Source organism: Monodelphis domestica, chromosome 7 (assembly GCF_027887165.1).
Source record: "Monodelphis domestica isolate mMonDom1 chromosome 7, mMonDom1.pri, whole genome shotgun sequence".
Lineage (NCBI taxonomy): Eukaryota > Metazoa > Chordata > Mammalia > Didelphimorphia > Didelphidae > Monodelphis > Monodelphis domestica.
The window spans coordinates 1736920-1751453 of NC_077233.1; the positions used below are offsets into that span (position 1 = coordinate 1736920).

General features: G+C 59.2%; 1 protein-coding gene across 1 annotated transcript; it reads left to right on the forward strand.

Annotated features, from left to right (window-relative positions):
- Positions 1 to 5815: 5815 nt before the first annotated feature.
- On the forward strand, positions 5816 to 14359 carry OMD (osteomodulin). Its single transcript, XM_056804022.1, has 3 exons — positions 5816 to 6301; positions 12676 to 13633; positions 13917 to 14359. Exons 2-3 carry the CDS (start codon positions 12685 to 12687, stop codon positions 14228 to 14230), a joined length of 1263 nt encoding a protein of 420 aa, XP_056660000.1. The 5' UTR covers positions 5816 to 6301; positions 12676 to 12684; the 3' UTR covers positions 14231 to 14359.
- The last annotated feature ends 175 nt before the right edge of the window (positions 14360 to 14534 follow it).

Genomic DNA, 14534 nt, shown 5'->3' on the forward strand with positions numbered 1-14534 from the left:
GGGATCGGCACCCCGAGGCCTGGGGGCTCCTGCGAGCAGCGCCGGCTTTCTCAGAAATCCCCACAGCTAAGCACGGTGCTGGGCACACGGCTGCTGCTTGAGACGTGCTAGCTGGCTGCCTACCTTGCCCCGGAGGCTCTCCTCAGATGGCAACTGGGCGCCCCTATTCCCAATGGAACTCGCTGGCTCTCTTCCGGCCCCCCACCTCTCTTACCTTCCCCGGCCTTCGGACTCCTAGCCAGGGGCCATCCTCCCTCTCTCACCCCGGGCAAGTCTCTTACCCTGTTGGCCTCAGTTCTCTCATCTGTAAAATGGCCAACCGCTCCAGTATTTTTGCCAAGAAATCCCCAAAGGGGGTCCTGAAGAGTCCGGCGCCCCCATGACAAGAGACCTCTCAGACACCTCCCGCCCCCTTCTCTAGTCCCTTCTCCAGCGAGCCACCAGAGGGCTTCCTACAGTCCCACCACGCTGGTCCCCTTTCAGGAAGCCCCAGGAACCTGTTCTTCCTGTCCTCAACAAGGCAGGTGCTTAACAAATGTGGTCGGTCTTGACGCATCTTTGAATGCAGATCTGAGCCCCTATCCAGTCGGGTTATAGGGAGCTACGGAAGATTCTTGAATAAGGGAGTGGTGGGGCTGGTTATGGTTCAGTCTGACCCTCCTGGGGGGAGGGTTCTTGGCAAAGATGCCATTTCCTTCTCCAAATCATTTGACGGATGGGGAAACCAAGGCAAACAGGGTGAAGTGGCTTGCCCAGAGTCACACAGCTAGGAAGTATCCGAGGCTGGATTTGAACTCAGATTGCTAGGCCTATAGGTTGTTCGGCCTAGGCCTTTCTCAGGAAGTAAATTACTCAAGGCGGCATCGGTACCAAGCACACACCATGAGGGATCCCCACTGCAGCCTGGCTCTGGAGGGGAAGCCCCTCAGCCCCTCCCACGGCAGTCGTCATCAGGAGGACATTTCCCCTCCAACCCAGCCTCAGTTTGTCTCCCCCCTTCACAAGGGCCTTGGACCACTGCCCAGAACTGGGCGCCTGGGAGCTCGGCCTCTTAATGGAGTCCAACGCTGGTCGGCTCCTGGGGCTATCTCACCCCATGGCTGACCCAGACTGAGCTGGTAGTCAGTGGGCGCCACAACTGACGAGTCCTTAGTAAGTGTCTGCTCTGAGGCTGTCAGAGGCCCAGGGCCTAGAGTATGGAAGACCGAGTTCATTATGGCTTGGGTACTTCCTGTTTGCCTCAGTTTCTTCATCTGCCCAAACTCAGCTTGAAGACCAATGAAGAGGGCAAAGCCAGCATCTCTCCCTTCTTCAAGGCAGCTCCATCCTCTGTGCTGGGCAGTTTGGCCGGATGCCCGGCCTCCCACTGCACCATGAGACAGTCCTTTGAATACTCGGGCCCCCACCTCTTCCCCTGAGTCTTCTTGTCTCCAGGCCCTTCAACAGGCCAAAAGGCTCATAGACAGAGAAGGGGAAGAGCCCAGAACTGGTCCTACCCATTCATATTCCAGCCAAGAACAAAGCTGGGAGTGCGGGGTCCGAATGAGATCACTGATGTGTCGGGGGGGGGGGGGGGGGGGAGGGGGGCTGGACCGATGCCTTCCCTGGCCTGGGGACCCCCACGCCATCTGTGAGGAACTTGTTGAGGGTCAGTCAGAAGTGGGGAAGGGAGGGTTTGAAGCAGGTCCCTCGGATTCCAAAGCCAGGTGTTTACCCAGCCATTGCATGTCTTTTTAAAAGTGTAAATGATCCTTCACACTTCAAATGAATTCACTGGTCCAATCTGAGATGTTGACAGGAACCCAACAGAGGGCCACGGACAGCCTGGTCAGCAGGCGGCAATGAGCAAGTTTCATCTTTTGTGACAGAAGAGGGAAACTGAAGCAGGTCTGGGCCTGAGAGAATGAGTGCTGGCCAGAGGAGGGCAGCCTCAGCCCAGGGTCCTGAGGGTGGGCAGGAGAGGGAGTCTGCTTAGAGAGAAGGCAGGGGAGAGAGTTAGGGGGATCCTGCACACCTTCCCTCCTTGGACAGAGATGTCCATGGGATCAAAGAAATATTAACAAGTGTGGGTCCAGTACTTTACAAACACTGTTCCACTTCACACGGTGATATTGTTGCCCCCATTTTATAGATAAGAAGATGGAGGCAGGTAGAAGTTCAGTGTCTTGCCCAGAGTCCCACAGACATAAGTGTCTGAGGCTGGATTTCAACTCGGGTCTTCTTGACTTTTTTGGATCCAACTGTCTGCTCCACCTGGATGTCTCCAGGGCTAAGAGTGGCCTCTGAGGCCACTTAATCAAAACTCCTATTTAACAAATGGAACAACTGAAGCTCAGGGAGGGTTGTCTTTTGCCCAAGTAGAGCAGGCAGGTTTCTCCAGCACCATGTTGCTCTGTCCTTACAGAATTCCTCCCCACATTGCTGGTGGGGTTGTGAATTGATCCAGCCATTCAGGAAGGTAATTTGGAACTATGCCCAAAGGGCTCTAAAAGATTTCCTGCCCTTTGATCCAGCAATACCACTGCAGGGTTTGTATCCTAAAGAGATAATAAGGAAAAATATTTGTACAAAAATATTCATAGCTGCGCTCTTTGTGGTGGCAGAAAATTGGGAAAAGGGGGTGTCCCTTGATTGGGGAATGGCTGAACACATTGTGATATCTGTTGGTGATGGAATACTATTGTGTTCAAAGGAATAATGACCTGGAGGGATTCCATGTGAACTGGGACGACCTCCAGGAACTGATGCAGAGTGAAAAGAGCAGAACCAGGAGAACATTTACACAGAGACTGATACATAGTAGCACAATAGAATGTAACTGACTTCGCTACTAGCAGCAATGCAAAGACCCAGACAATCTGGAGAAACTTAGGAGAAAGAATGTATCTACATCCAGAGAAAGAACTGTGGGAGTGGAAACCTAGAAGAAAAATATGATGTATATGGATACAGGCTTTGGGGTTTAGGCTTTAAGAGATTATTTGATTACAAAAATGAATAATATGGAAAGAAGTATCAAGTGATAACACATGTATAACCCAGTGGAATTGCCTATCAGCTTTGGGAGGGGGGATGGGAAAGGGGAAGGAAAGAACATGAATCATGTAACCATGGAAAAACACTTAAAAAAAGAAATCCTCCCCAGAAGGCGCACTTGGACTGTAGTTCTCAGAGGGGAAACCCAGCACTCGCAACTAGTCAATGGCTCCTTCTGCCTTGCCTAGTGACCAATAACCACTGCCTGACTGATGATGATGCGAAGCATTCAGCCTGCACAGATGGCCTCAAGTCTGGCTTCCCCACTACAAACAAAGGTAGCTCTGGATGCCTGGCCAACGGCCGGCATCCCCGTCGTCATCACGGGCTGGCGCTATTCCAGGCTGATGAAGGAGAGCACTGGGCCTCTGATCGCCAAAGGCCACCCCATGGGCTGCAAGTTCTTGGGCCTGCTGCTTAGCTCCTCACACTAACCACAGCAAAGCCATGGGAATCCCCGTTTCACCAACCTGAGATCCCTGAAGGGATCTGGCTAGAGATTCGCTTTTCCTGAGCAGCCGTTCCGAAGTGAAATGAATGTTGAAATAGCATTGGAAACAAAAGAAAAGCCCAAGCGAGAGGAAAACAAGGCCCACCAGGAGCTCGGAAGAGGGGGTTAGGAATACGCTGGGGTAGGTATATGGGAGGAGGCCGGCTTTCTTTAGAAAGGTTTTTTTGGGACTACCTTCCCCCGCCCAGCCCTTGGCTACCAAGAATGGAAATGAAAAAGGCTTGTGTGTGAAAACTGGAGGCTTGGATACCTGGCTTGTTGGTTTGTTTTCAGGGCCCAAGAAAGCCGAGGTCCTTTCGAAGCTTTTCCCCTGGGCTGGCCAGCCTCTCCCCTCCCCTTTGTCCTCTTCTTGGGCCTCCAACTTCCTCTTTTCTTTCTTTTTTGCTTTTTGGGGACAATCCTCTCAGGAATTCAGTTGTCCCCCCCCCCCCCAATGAAAAAAAAAAACAAACTACCATTCCGACAAAGACCCAGAGTCCAGGAAAAGCCATCTAAGTCTGCCCCACGCACAACTGTAGGCATCTTGGTCCTTCTTGAGCTCTCTGCAGTCCCTGACCCAGCCAATCCCCCTCTGGGTCCTCTTGTTCCCCCCTACCGTGCACTTCCTCAGGCTCTGGGCCTCTGTCCCGGACCCTCTTCTCTTTTCCCTCTACTCTCTTTCCTTCAGTGACCTCATCAGCTGCCATAGTTTCAATTTTCATCTGCATGTTGCTGATTCTCAAAACGATTATCCAGCCCTGACCTCTCTCGAAATCTCCACACTTGCAGCTCCAACTGCCTCTCAGACATCTCCAACCAGATGTCTGGTTGGCATTTGGAATTTGACCTGACCAAAATGGAACCCGCTGTCTCCCCTCATAAATGTTCCCACCCTGTCACCTCTATCACTGTCGGGGGTGCCACGACCCCTGCCCCCACCCTAGGAGTCACCCTTCCTAGCCAGGTGCCATGGCCTGTCCACTTCACCTTCCTCTCCTCTCTCCTCAGAGCCTGCCCCTCCCTGGGACAGACCCTCAGCACCTCCTGCCTGGGTTTCGGCCACAGATGCTGGGAGGCCTCTTTGTGTTCTGACCCATCCTCTGCTTAGCCACCAAAGAGCTTCCTGTAGTGTAGACTGACCGTGACACTCCCTCCAGCTCCCTGCCCAATTCGGTAAATTCCAGGGGCTCCCTCTTCCCTCCAGGATCAACCCCCAAACCTGCCACTTGGGGTTCAAAGCCCTTCCTAAGCTGTCTGTCTGGAACTCGGCCTCCACGTTCTGATGAGCAAGTGCTAAGACGGAAACGTGTGGCGGCACAGCCGCTCCCCTCCCCGTTCTGGGGCTCCCTTTTTAGCCTTCATCTTCTGGGTGCTGGTTCTGGGCACTCCGAGCCACAACCTTCTGCTCTTCCCGTTTGCAGCAATTCTGAAGAAAGGCTGAATGCAGGCCCGGAGAGTTCCAGAGCCGTGCTTCGGGCCACAAGTCTCTCAGGCCCAAAGCTCAAGGCTCGGCATCGCCCAGCAGCGGGGGGCCTCCCCTGGTGGAGGGAGGGGCACTTAAGGAGGACACTCCGGCAGCCTGAGGGTTAAGAACGAGGCGGCTAATCAGAAACAGCTGGGAAGGATGTGGATGGAAGAAGCGAGACCCTGAGGGAGGGCCACGAGCCACGTTTCACATTCCTAAGTCCTGAGTAAGAGGCCAGGCCCGACCTTTACCTTATATGTCCAACAGAATCCCAGACCCCAGAACCAGGCCTCGGTTCAGCAGGGGCTCCTGGTCTCCTTTCCTTTCTTAAGGACTTGGGAGAGGAGGGGAGCCCAGTGCGGGAGCCCCTCGCCCTCAGTGCACAAGCGAGCGAGAAGGTCCCGAGGCTGGCCAAGAGGCACCGCACCCGACTCGCTGTGGGGAGGGGTGCGAATCCAGCAGCTCTCAAGTAGCCACCAGGGTGTTCGCCGTTGCTTGTTAGCCCCGGGAGGGGAGCAAGATGGGCAAACTTTCTACCCTGCCAAGAAAACGGGGGACCTGGCAGGGACAGGGCCCCCTTGTCCAGCGCCCAAGAGCGAAGGTTTCCCTTCCATCTCTGGGCACTGGGCACTCATTCCAAGGCAGAAGGGTGGTAAGGGCTCGGCACTGGGGATGAAGTGACTTGTCCAAGGTCACACAGCTAGGAGGTGTCTGAGGCCAGGCAGGAACCCAGGACCTCCCCTCTCCGGGAGGGATGCTAGGCTGAAGGGTGGCTTTGGGTGAGTTTTGGTATTTTGGGGGGAGGAGGAGGACGGACAGCTTGAAGTGTAGACTTGCTTCCCGGTCATCACAGAAGCTGGGAGACTTGGGCTCATGGCTGTGACATCAGTTCTCGGGCCTCAGTTTATTCATTTGTAAACACCGGGCGTGCGTATCCAGATGCTGGCCGAGGTCCCGCCACGTTCTGGAAGCCGAGCTCATTCCCTGCTGCCGCCCACGCTCTCGCCCTCTCGGGCTTTCCGGGTCTCCCGCCGCCATCTCTTCCTGGTGGCCGCTCAGATGGGAGGAAATCCAGGCCGCCCCTCAGAGCAGCAGCCCGAGACCGCAGGCCCTGCCAGGGCTGGCCCCGGCGCTCTGCCCTCACAAAGAACCCTCTAATTTCAGGCAGCCCAAACGCCGCTACAGCAAATGATACTTTGGCTCCACTTGCGCCGCATTCCAAGGCCATCCCTGTCTGGGGACGAGCTCTGGGCATTCGGAGGAGACGCCGAGACGGACTGCAGGAACTTGGGGTCGGGGCGGCCGATCAGGTAGGGCGGGACCAACTGGCAGAGCGTCAGGCGCGGGAAGCCCGGGCTTGGGCAGGACCTCCGCTATCGAGGGGCCTTTCGCCTCACTCTAGCTGGAGGGGAGACCGGAACTGCCCCCGGAAGCTTATTCGGGCAGGGGGTCTCCTGCCATCCGCCCCCTTTCCCTAAAATCAGTCGAGGGGGAGAGGGCAGCTGTGGGGAGGCCGGGGCTCTGGGAATCCCCCCCCCGCTGGGGCCCCAAGGGGTTCCTGAGCGAGGCCTTTCCCTAGAAGTAGGGCCAGGTCTCTGCAGCCCCCTCCCGAGAGGCCTTTTCTAGCGCTTCCTTTGTGCCCGGGGGAGGCCGTCCGCGGGCTCGGCTTCTCCCCCTCACGGCCCTTCACCCTAAGGGGATTCTTCCCGGGAGCTCCAGCGAAATGAGAGCAGGAGTCCTGAGCAGCAGGCAGAGGGGACGCTGGAACTTGTGACTCATGTCTGAGATCCCCACAAAGGGCAGGAGAGGCTGGCGAAGGGGAGAGCTTGTTTCTGAACTCACAACGGCCGGCTCTGTGCTGGAACGCTGAGAGACCCCCCCCCCCCCCCCGAGCTGGGGGGGCCCCAGCGGGGGCGCGGGAGGGAGAGGCACCCCTGGGGCTCCTGAAACGTCCGTGACAAAGCCCGGAGTCGGGGGCTGGGCTGAAGTGGTGCCGGCCCCACGGCGGGCGAGAGCTGGGGGCTGGCAGGAGGCCACGGGGGTGCTCCGGGCTTGAGGGGCCCCATCTACACCGCACAGAGATGGAGAGAAAGAGGAAGCGGAATGGGAGGCTGCAGCTCGCCCCAATGCAAGAGATGGCCCAGAGGCAGACCCCGATGAAGGGGAACATAGCAGCCAACTGTCCAGGGAAGGGGCCGCCGCAGACGGGGGGCTCCCGGCCCCGTCCTAGAGCCCAGCAGGACGTTCGGCTTGGGGGGCAGGAGTGGGCCTGTGCTGAGGGGGGAGGGGGCACGGGCCCCCGGAGGCCGGCACCGGCCTTGGGAGTCGAGAGGCCCCGCGTGGCCACGAGCCTCAGACAGAAAGTCAGTCAGTCATAGCTTCCGGGGCCGCAGGGCTTCTGCAAGTCCGGCAGTCAAGCCGAGCTCGGACGCGGCCCGAAAGAGTGGAGAGGAGACCCGAGGCCCAACGCGGGGGCTTCTTCCATCCCAGCCACGTGCGGATCTCGGCCTTGACGGCTGCCGAGAAGGGCTGTCTGAGCGCGTGGCCCGGAGGGGCTCCGCGAAGGCTCCATGAGGAAAAGCGCCCAAAGCCCGGAAGGTCCTGCCACTGCGAGCCTGCTTCCTGAACCCAGCCCGAAGGGAGACGCCCGTGGCGGCGGTGAATTCTCTGGCCTTCTCCAGCCAGGGAACAAGGAGAACTCGGACGCTGGCTGCCCAGGCCGCCCAGCCCCGCCGCTTCTGCGGGGCCCGCAGCCGCGGACAAACCCCAGCTGGGCCGCTGGGATTCAGAAGGCGAGATGGTGCCGCTCCGGTCCCGGCGCTGTCGGCAGGCACACAACCGAGAGAGGCGGCCGCTGGGGGCCGGCGGTATCTCCGAGTGAGAGCGAAGGAGCCCGGCCCGCCTGGCTGGAGCCACCGTCGCCCCCTTCTTCCCGACGGCTCCACACTGGGAGGGCTGCCACGGTCAGCAAGGCCTACGTCAGGGTATCTTCCGCTCCAGCCGTCACCAGCGGCTCCCGGCTCGGAGCGCCAAGGGAGCCGGTCTAGTGCGTCCCTTCTTTACCTGCAGGGGCCGCTCACACTAAGCGGTCCCGTCCCCTCCGCCCACAACTCGAGGCTCTAGGCCGTCCTGGCTGCCCTCCACCCATCCGAGCCGTCCTCACACCACGGCGCCCCCCGAGGGCCGAGCCCAGGACCGTCACCCCGACGTCCCCTCTGAAGGGAGCCCAAGCCCACCGTCTCTTTGTGGGCTTCCACATCACAGTGCGTGCAGAGGCCCGCAGACATTGCGCAGAAAGCAACAAGACTCCTCATTTGGTCATCCAGCAGTGGCCACGGTCAGGGGAGCCACGGGGAGAAAGGCTGCTGGCACGGGCCACGGAGGCAGGGAGGACTCGATAGAGTCCTCCACAGTCAACCAGCTCAGCTTTGGACCCTCAGTATCTTCTGTGCCAAGGGGGCCGTGGGAGAGAGCAAAGAAGCAAGAGAGCCAAGCAAGGCCGGGGCAGTGCGCGGAGAGCAAACGCCACTAAGATTTTCCCTTCGAGAGGTCCGCAAGGTGCTCGGTGAAGGGGGCTCCACTTCCACAGACAAGAGGTGTCTCGTGACTGGTGTGGGCCAGCCATCGATGACCGGGGATGGGGCGGGATAAAGAGCTGCTACCTGGAAGAGGAGATGCTGCCTCTACCTTTTTTTAAATGCTCACCTTCTGTGAAGGGACGTGTCCAGGGTCACACAGCTAGGATGTGTCTGAGGCCACATTTGAACCCAGGACTTTCCTCTCCAGGCCTGGCTTTCTATCCACGGAGCCCCCTTGCTGCCCGGGATGACCTTTCCAACCCATATGGCTCTTTCAGTACCACTGACCAAGGTACCCCCAAGGCTACAGGACTCGTGGCCTGACATCAGCAGAGGAAAAGGAGGTAAAAACATGGACCTCTGGTTCAGGGGAGATGAGCATCCCTGAGGATGGCCCAGCAGGGACGGACTGCCACTCACACATCTGGAGGGAATCCCCGCTTAAAAGAAGTCAAGACAAATGAAGGAACGACCCCAATTTTATCCTGGAGCCTGAGCTCGGGGCCTCATTCTCCGGAAGGGGAGATCAAGAGTCTAGAAGTGGCTGCAGCTCATCAAGGATGCTGTGAGCCGTGACACGACCTCACGGAGACAGCCGGAGCAGACCTGCTTCACCCAACAGCCAGGAGCGGCATCGGGAAGGCTAGGCCATCGAAAGCATCACCAAGACCTCTGCCACAACACAGTCCACCCCTGGGAGCCACAATTATTGATGCTGTGAATGTGGACCATGGCTCCTCCCAGGCTGCTGTTGGAGAGCTCACGACTGCCTTACTTCCAGGGTCTGTTCCAAATGATTGAGCCTCCAAGCTCACCCCTGACCATATGGGGCTGCTGGCACACAGAAGGGGCTCCATGCTTGTATTTCCTATCAAGCCCCAGGCCCTCATCATTCCACACGGGCAGCCAAATGCCCCCTCTCGAGGCACTCGTGTCCATCCCTCCTCTTCAGGCATTTCCAATGCAGGGGCTCTTGTTGACAGAGGAAACAGAAGCGAATCTCAGAGCTGAGTGGGTCGGCCGTGGCGGTCCCATCCACAGCAAACAAATCCTTTTAGCGTATCTGATCCCTCTTTTTCTTCCCAAAAGCTCTGAAAAGCCCCCTAGACGCCGCTTTACGGGAGCCTCGTACTCACTCTGTGACCTGGCCTTGATGCTGCGTTTTGTGTGCTTCTGAAAACCCCCGTTGGTCGGTGATTTCCTGGAGCATCCCCAGAGGTCTCTTAAAGCCACCCATCCCTCCTCCATGCAGTCATCTCCCTTTGTGTCTCTGGAGTTCACTCCGGAGCATCCCCCATCCCTCCTGGCGGACTCCCTGGTGACGTTTTAGTGGATGGCATCCCATTTTTCTTTTGAAAGCTGCTTTTCCTAAATCCAGGCAAAAGAGACGGAGCATCTGGTCCAGAAGAGGTTCTCCCTCCTGCAGACGTCTGGATAACCGAAGTCTCCCGTCATCACAAAATCGAGCCTCGGCACAGGCAGGCTCGAGGGACTCTCCTTGGACAGGCGATGTGTGGCGACCCCCCTCCCCCAATCTCTTGGCTCCTCGGATTTCCGCATTGCCACGTCCCCTGCAGGCTCACAGTCAACGTCTTCTCTGCCTTCTTCCCCCTCCATCCCCCCCCCTTTGCCCGCTGCTTTGGGGAGCTGCTTTCACCATCAGCTGACTCGATGGCGCCAGATCTCTCCCCAGGCTTGGCTTCTCCCCGAACTCTCATTTGGAATCGACGATTGACTAAATCGGGGTGGATTTCCCAAAGGGTGGAGTCTATGGCCCGTTCAGCACCCTAGAACGGGACTCCTGGGAGCGCTGCCTCCTTCGTCCCGGAGGCCCCTCTGGCTGCCATGACGGCCCAAGGCTCCAGCAGCGTTCACCATCTTGGGGGAAGGGCAGGCTCCAGGGGGATCATCGAGGGTTTCATACGGGCCCCACTGCTTAAAGGGAACTCTGACAGAGAAACCGTGCATGCGGCGGGCGCTGCCAGTCGCTGTGCCAGACAACCCAGCGGCCCGCTGCCAACCCACCCCCAAGCACTTCCCCAAACAACCTTCTGTTTCCACAATCCGTGAACCGCGGAGGCTGGGAGGTGGGGCAAGAGGCCAGCAGGGACCCCAACAGCTCAGAGAGGCAGGACTAGCTTCACTCCCACGCAGAGGAGAACTGGGGGGCGTTGTTCTTGGGGGTCCTACGCAACGCACCTGCAGGGCTCATTTCAAGTGTTTCTAGAGCGCCCCTTGCAAGGGGGAAGGCCGGCAGCCCGTGGGAGCAGCCTCTGGGCCCAGCTCTCCCACCTGGTCTCTGGTCCCCTGCGTCGTGGTGGGCCATCCCTGCTCGGAGATGCCTTCTGGGCTCGGCCTGGAGAGGCCCCTTTCCAACGCTGAGTGTGTAGGAAGGCCTTGGCTGTGAGGCCAGCCAACGAGCGGCTGAGTCTTAAGAGGGTCCCCAAACTCTGCGTCACAAACGGACTTCGTTCTGTCTCTCCCAAACCGTCCGTCCTGCTGTTCGGGGCACCACCATCTGCCTGGGTAGCTGCTGAAGTGAGGGCAAGCCAGGGCCGGAGAGAGGGCGAAGAGAAGCCAAGAGCAGCAAGGGCAGACGGGCAGAGGACAAGGAGCTGTGGGGGCGGGACAGGGCACGGTGGCATGGACAGGCCCCACAGACCCAGGCACGGGGGGGGGGGGGGGCACAAAGACCCACCAGAAGGCCGCCGCAAGAATTCCGTCCTGGGGAAAGGCGTGCACGAGGCATCTTGTGAAGGTAGAAACGACGAGGCTTGGCCACCGACTGGACACGCGGGTGGGGAGTCAAGGGGGGCAGTGGGCTCGCAAGCCTGAGTGGACGGGAGGGGGGGTGGGGCCCTGGACAGTAGGAGGAGAGACTGGAAGAGGGGAGGGTTTGGGGAGAAAACATGAAGCATTCTGTGCGGGCTACGTCGAGTTTCAGAAGATGCCCGGACCGTGCGATTCAAGATGGCGCCGGGAAGGCCTGTTCAGAAGGTCCAACAGGCCGCGGGTGACGTGAGAGGTGAGAACAGAATGGATGGATCTGGGGCCGTATCCAGGTGACCCCCGAACCAGGTCCGATCTGGCAGACAGAAGGCAGGAGAGCCCAGGCCGGACCCTCGGGGACACCCACGGCTGGGGGGTGGCAGCTGTGAAGAAATGCTCAGAACCGATGGTGGGAGTCCCAAGGCAGGCGCTCCCCTCAGAGTGGCTCGGGCTCCCCCAGAACAAAGAGCCAGAGCAGAGTGAGCACCGCTACTGCCGCAGCCACAGTTTGTGGGCGGTGACGGTGAGGAGGGAGAGAACCCGGAGCCCCTCGCGTCATTAAGGGTCACCCGGGGCTCCCACTTCTGGATCTGCAGATTCCCTCATGAATAAATGCTAGAAAAACCAACGGTGTCTCGTGGTCCTGAGCGCAGAGTCGACAGGAGCAGGAAGGCCAGAATCGGGCGGTCAGCCACAGTGGCAAAGCCAGAAAAGTGGAAAGGCAAGGGGAGGGGGCAGGAATGCAGGAAGGAAGGAAAAGGCCTGGAGGCTCTGTGCCTTGCTTGGGGGCTGGACATCTCTGAGGGCTCATTAAGTAGAAACAGACTCAAGCCCTGGGGCCCGGGGCAGCATCTCCAGGAAAGCTTAAGCTGCTGCTGTGATTCAGCAAGGCCCAAGGCTGGATCTTGGGTCAAACACACAGCTGTTGGGTGGGGTGACCCTGGGCAAGTCCTTTCACCCCAATTGCCTGGCCCCTACTGCTCTTCTGCCTTGGAACCAACATGTTGTATTGATTCAAACATGTAACTGGAAACAGTGAAGGAAATAACCCACAAGTGCTACGGCAATGGGGGTTTTCTAAGTCACTCGGTGGCCCAAGTTTGGTGGTCCCCATTTTGGCTCGCATCAAACCCGAGCGTGGACCGGAGGAGAAGCCATTTTGTCCTGAGAGTTCTGGTGCCTTCTGTGGGCAAAGCAGGAAGCCCTGCGTTGTGGCCCTCTCTTCCCACACGGTCTGTTTCTGTGGGCAAAACGATGCTCTTCGTGTATGCGTGACGGTCGCTTTAGGGTCGGCTGCGCTTCTCCCCTTTGACTTCCTTCTCTTTTGGCTTCATCAGGGCGAGAACATGAGCCTCCTCCGTCAGCTCTCCGTCGCTTTCTTCTTCTTGGCGGCCGCCGTCTCTGGTCAGCACGACCCGTACCAAGTGGACGAGGAATACGACGACGAAGGGGGCGACGCGCACTCGCCCGCGTTTTACTTCCGTGCAGACCGAGACGACGACGACGACGACGAGGCCTCTGCCCGCCCCAGTCCGTTCGGCTGTGCCGCCGAATGCTTCTGCCCGCTGGCCTTCCCGACGGCCATGTACTGCGACAACCGCCAGCTCAAGACCGTCCCGACGATCCCGCCGCACATCCAACAAGTCTATCTTCAGTTCAACGACATAGAAGCCGTGAGCAGCCGCTCCTTCGCCAACGCCACCGGCCTGAGGGAAATCCACCTGGGCCACAACAAGATCCGGTCTCCCAAGATGGAGCGCGACGCCTTCGGCGCGCTGCGCAGCCTGCGGCAGCTGCACCTGGATCACAACGGCCTGGAAGACTTCCCGGGCCCTCTCCCCGGCTCTGTGGAGAGCCTCCTCCTGGGCCACAACGAGATCTCCCGAGTGGCGGAGCACGCCCTGCGGGCCTTGCCCAATCTGACCACGCTGGACCTCGGCCACAACCGGCTGCACGACGCCTCGTTCAAAGGGACGCTTTCCCAGAGCGCCAACCTGAGGCAGCTGAACTTGGGCAGCAACAGGCTGCGCTCGCTGCCTCCCTGGCTGCCTCCCTCGCTCCTGCAGCTGTCTCTGGAAAACAATTCCGTGGCGCTGGTCCCGGACAAGTACTTCCAAAGATTCCCCAACCTTCTGGCGCTGAGGATATCCCACAACCAGCTGAGAGACGTTCCCTACGACGTCTTCAACGTCTCCAGCCTCGTGGAGCTCCACGCCGGCCATAACCGCCTGCGGCGAGCCTTCTACGTCCCGAGGAGCTTGGAGCACCTGTACCTGGAAGGCAACGAGATGGAGCGTACGTCGGGCTTGCCGGGGGGGGGGGGGGGGGGGGGGCGGCGCCTCTTCTTTCTGCCTTGGGACCCATCCGCGCTACTGACCCTAAGACGGAAGGCGAGAGGGCCGAGGGGGGCCCTGACGAGGCAGCCTCGCGCGTGGCTGCCGAGTCGGGCCCTCTCGGATGACCTCTTCTCCCGGGGCCGAGGCTGCTGGCGAGGCGGGGGGCCCTGTGGAGGGGAGCTTCTGAGGCAGGGCGGGCCGCCGCACGGAGCCCCAATAATCCCTCGGTTTTGCCTTGGCAGACATCAACGTCTCCCTGATGTGTCCGTCCGTTGATCCGCTCCATTATCACCGCTTAACCTACCTCCGCCTGGACCAAAATCGGCTCCAGGAGCCGATCGGCTCCTCCGTCTTCTCGTGCTTCCCCTACATCCACAGCATTTATTACGGTGAGCAGAGAAGGCCCGACGGGCAGACGGTGCACCTCAAGACCCAGCTGTTCCGCAGCTTTCGGGCTGACGACGAAGAAGAGGAGGACGCAGAGGGAAGAGACCCCGAAGGGCAGGAGCCGGCCGGCCCGGCAGAGGATCCCTACTTGGATCCCTCCTTCTATTGAGCTGCCCCAGCACGAGGCTGACGTGGGGCTGCCTCTTCCCTCCCCCAGGCTCACCAGCCCCTGCTGAGGCGGCGGCCCTCCTTCTCCCCTCTCGCGACTACAAATAAACACAAGCCAGCATCGCTCCGACTCCGTGTTCGTGTCTGACCCTTTGGGAGCCCCCCCAAGCCCGCGCTGCCGCCCCCAGGGGCAGCGGGACTCTCACTGCCCCCTCCTCAGTTTCTTAATGGTTAGGGAAGGTGCCCCCTCAGCATTCAAGGAGCTCGGAAGGGACAAAGCAGAGGGCTCCGCACTCGACCCTTTC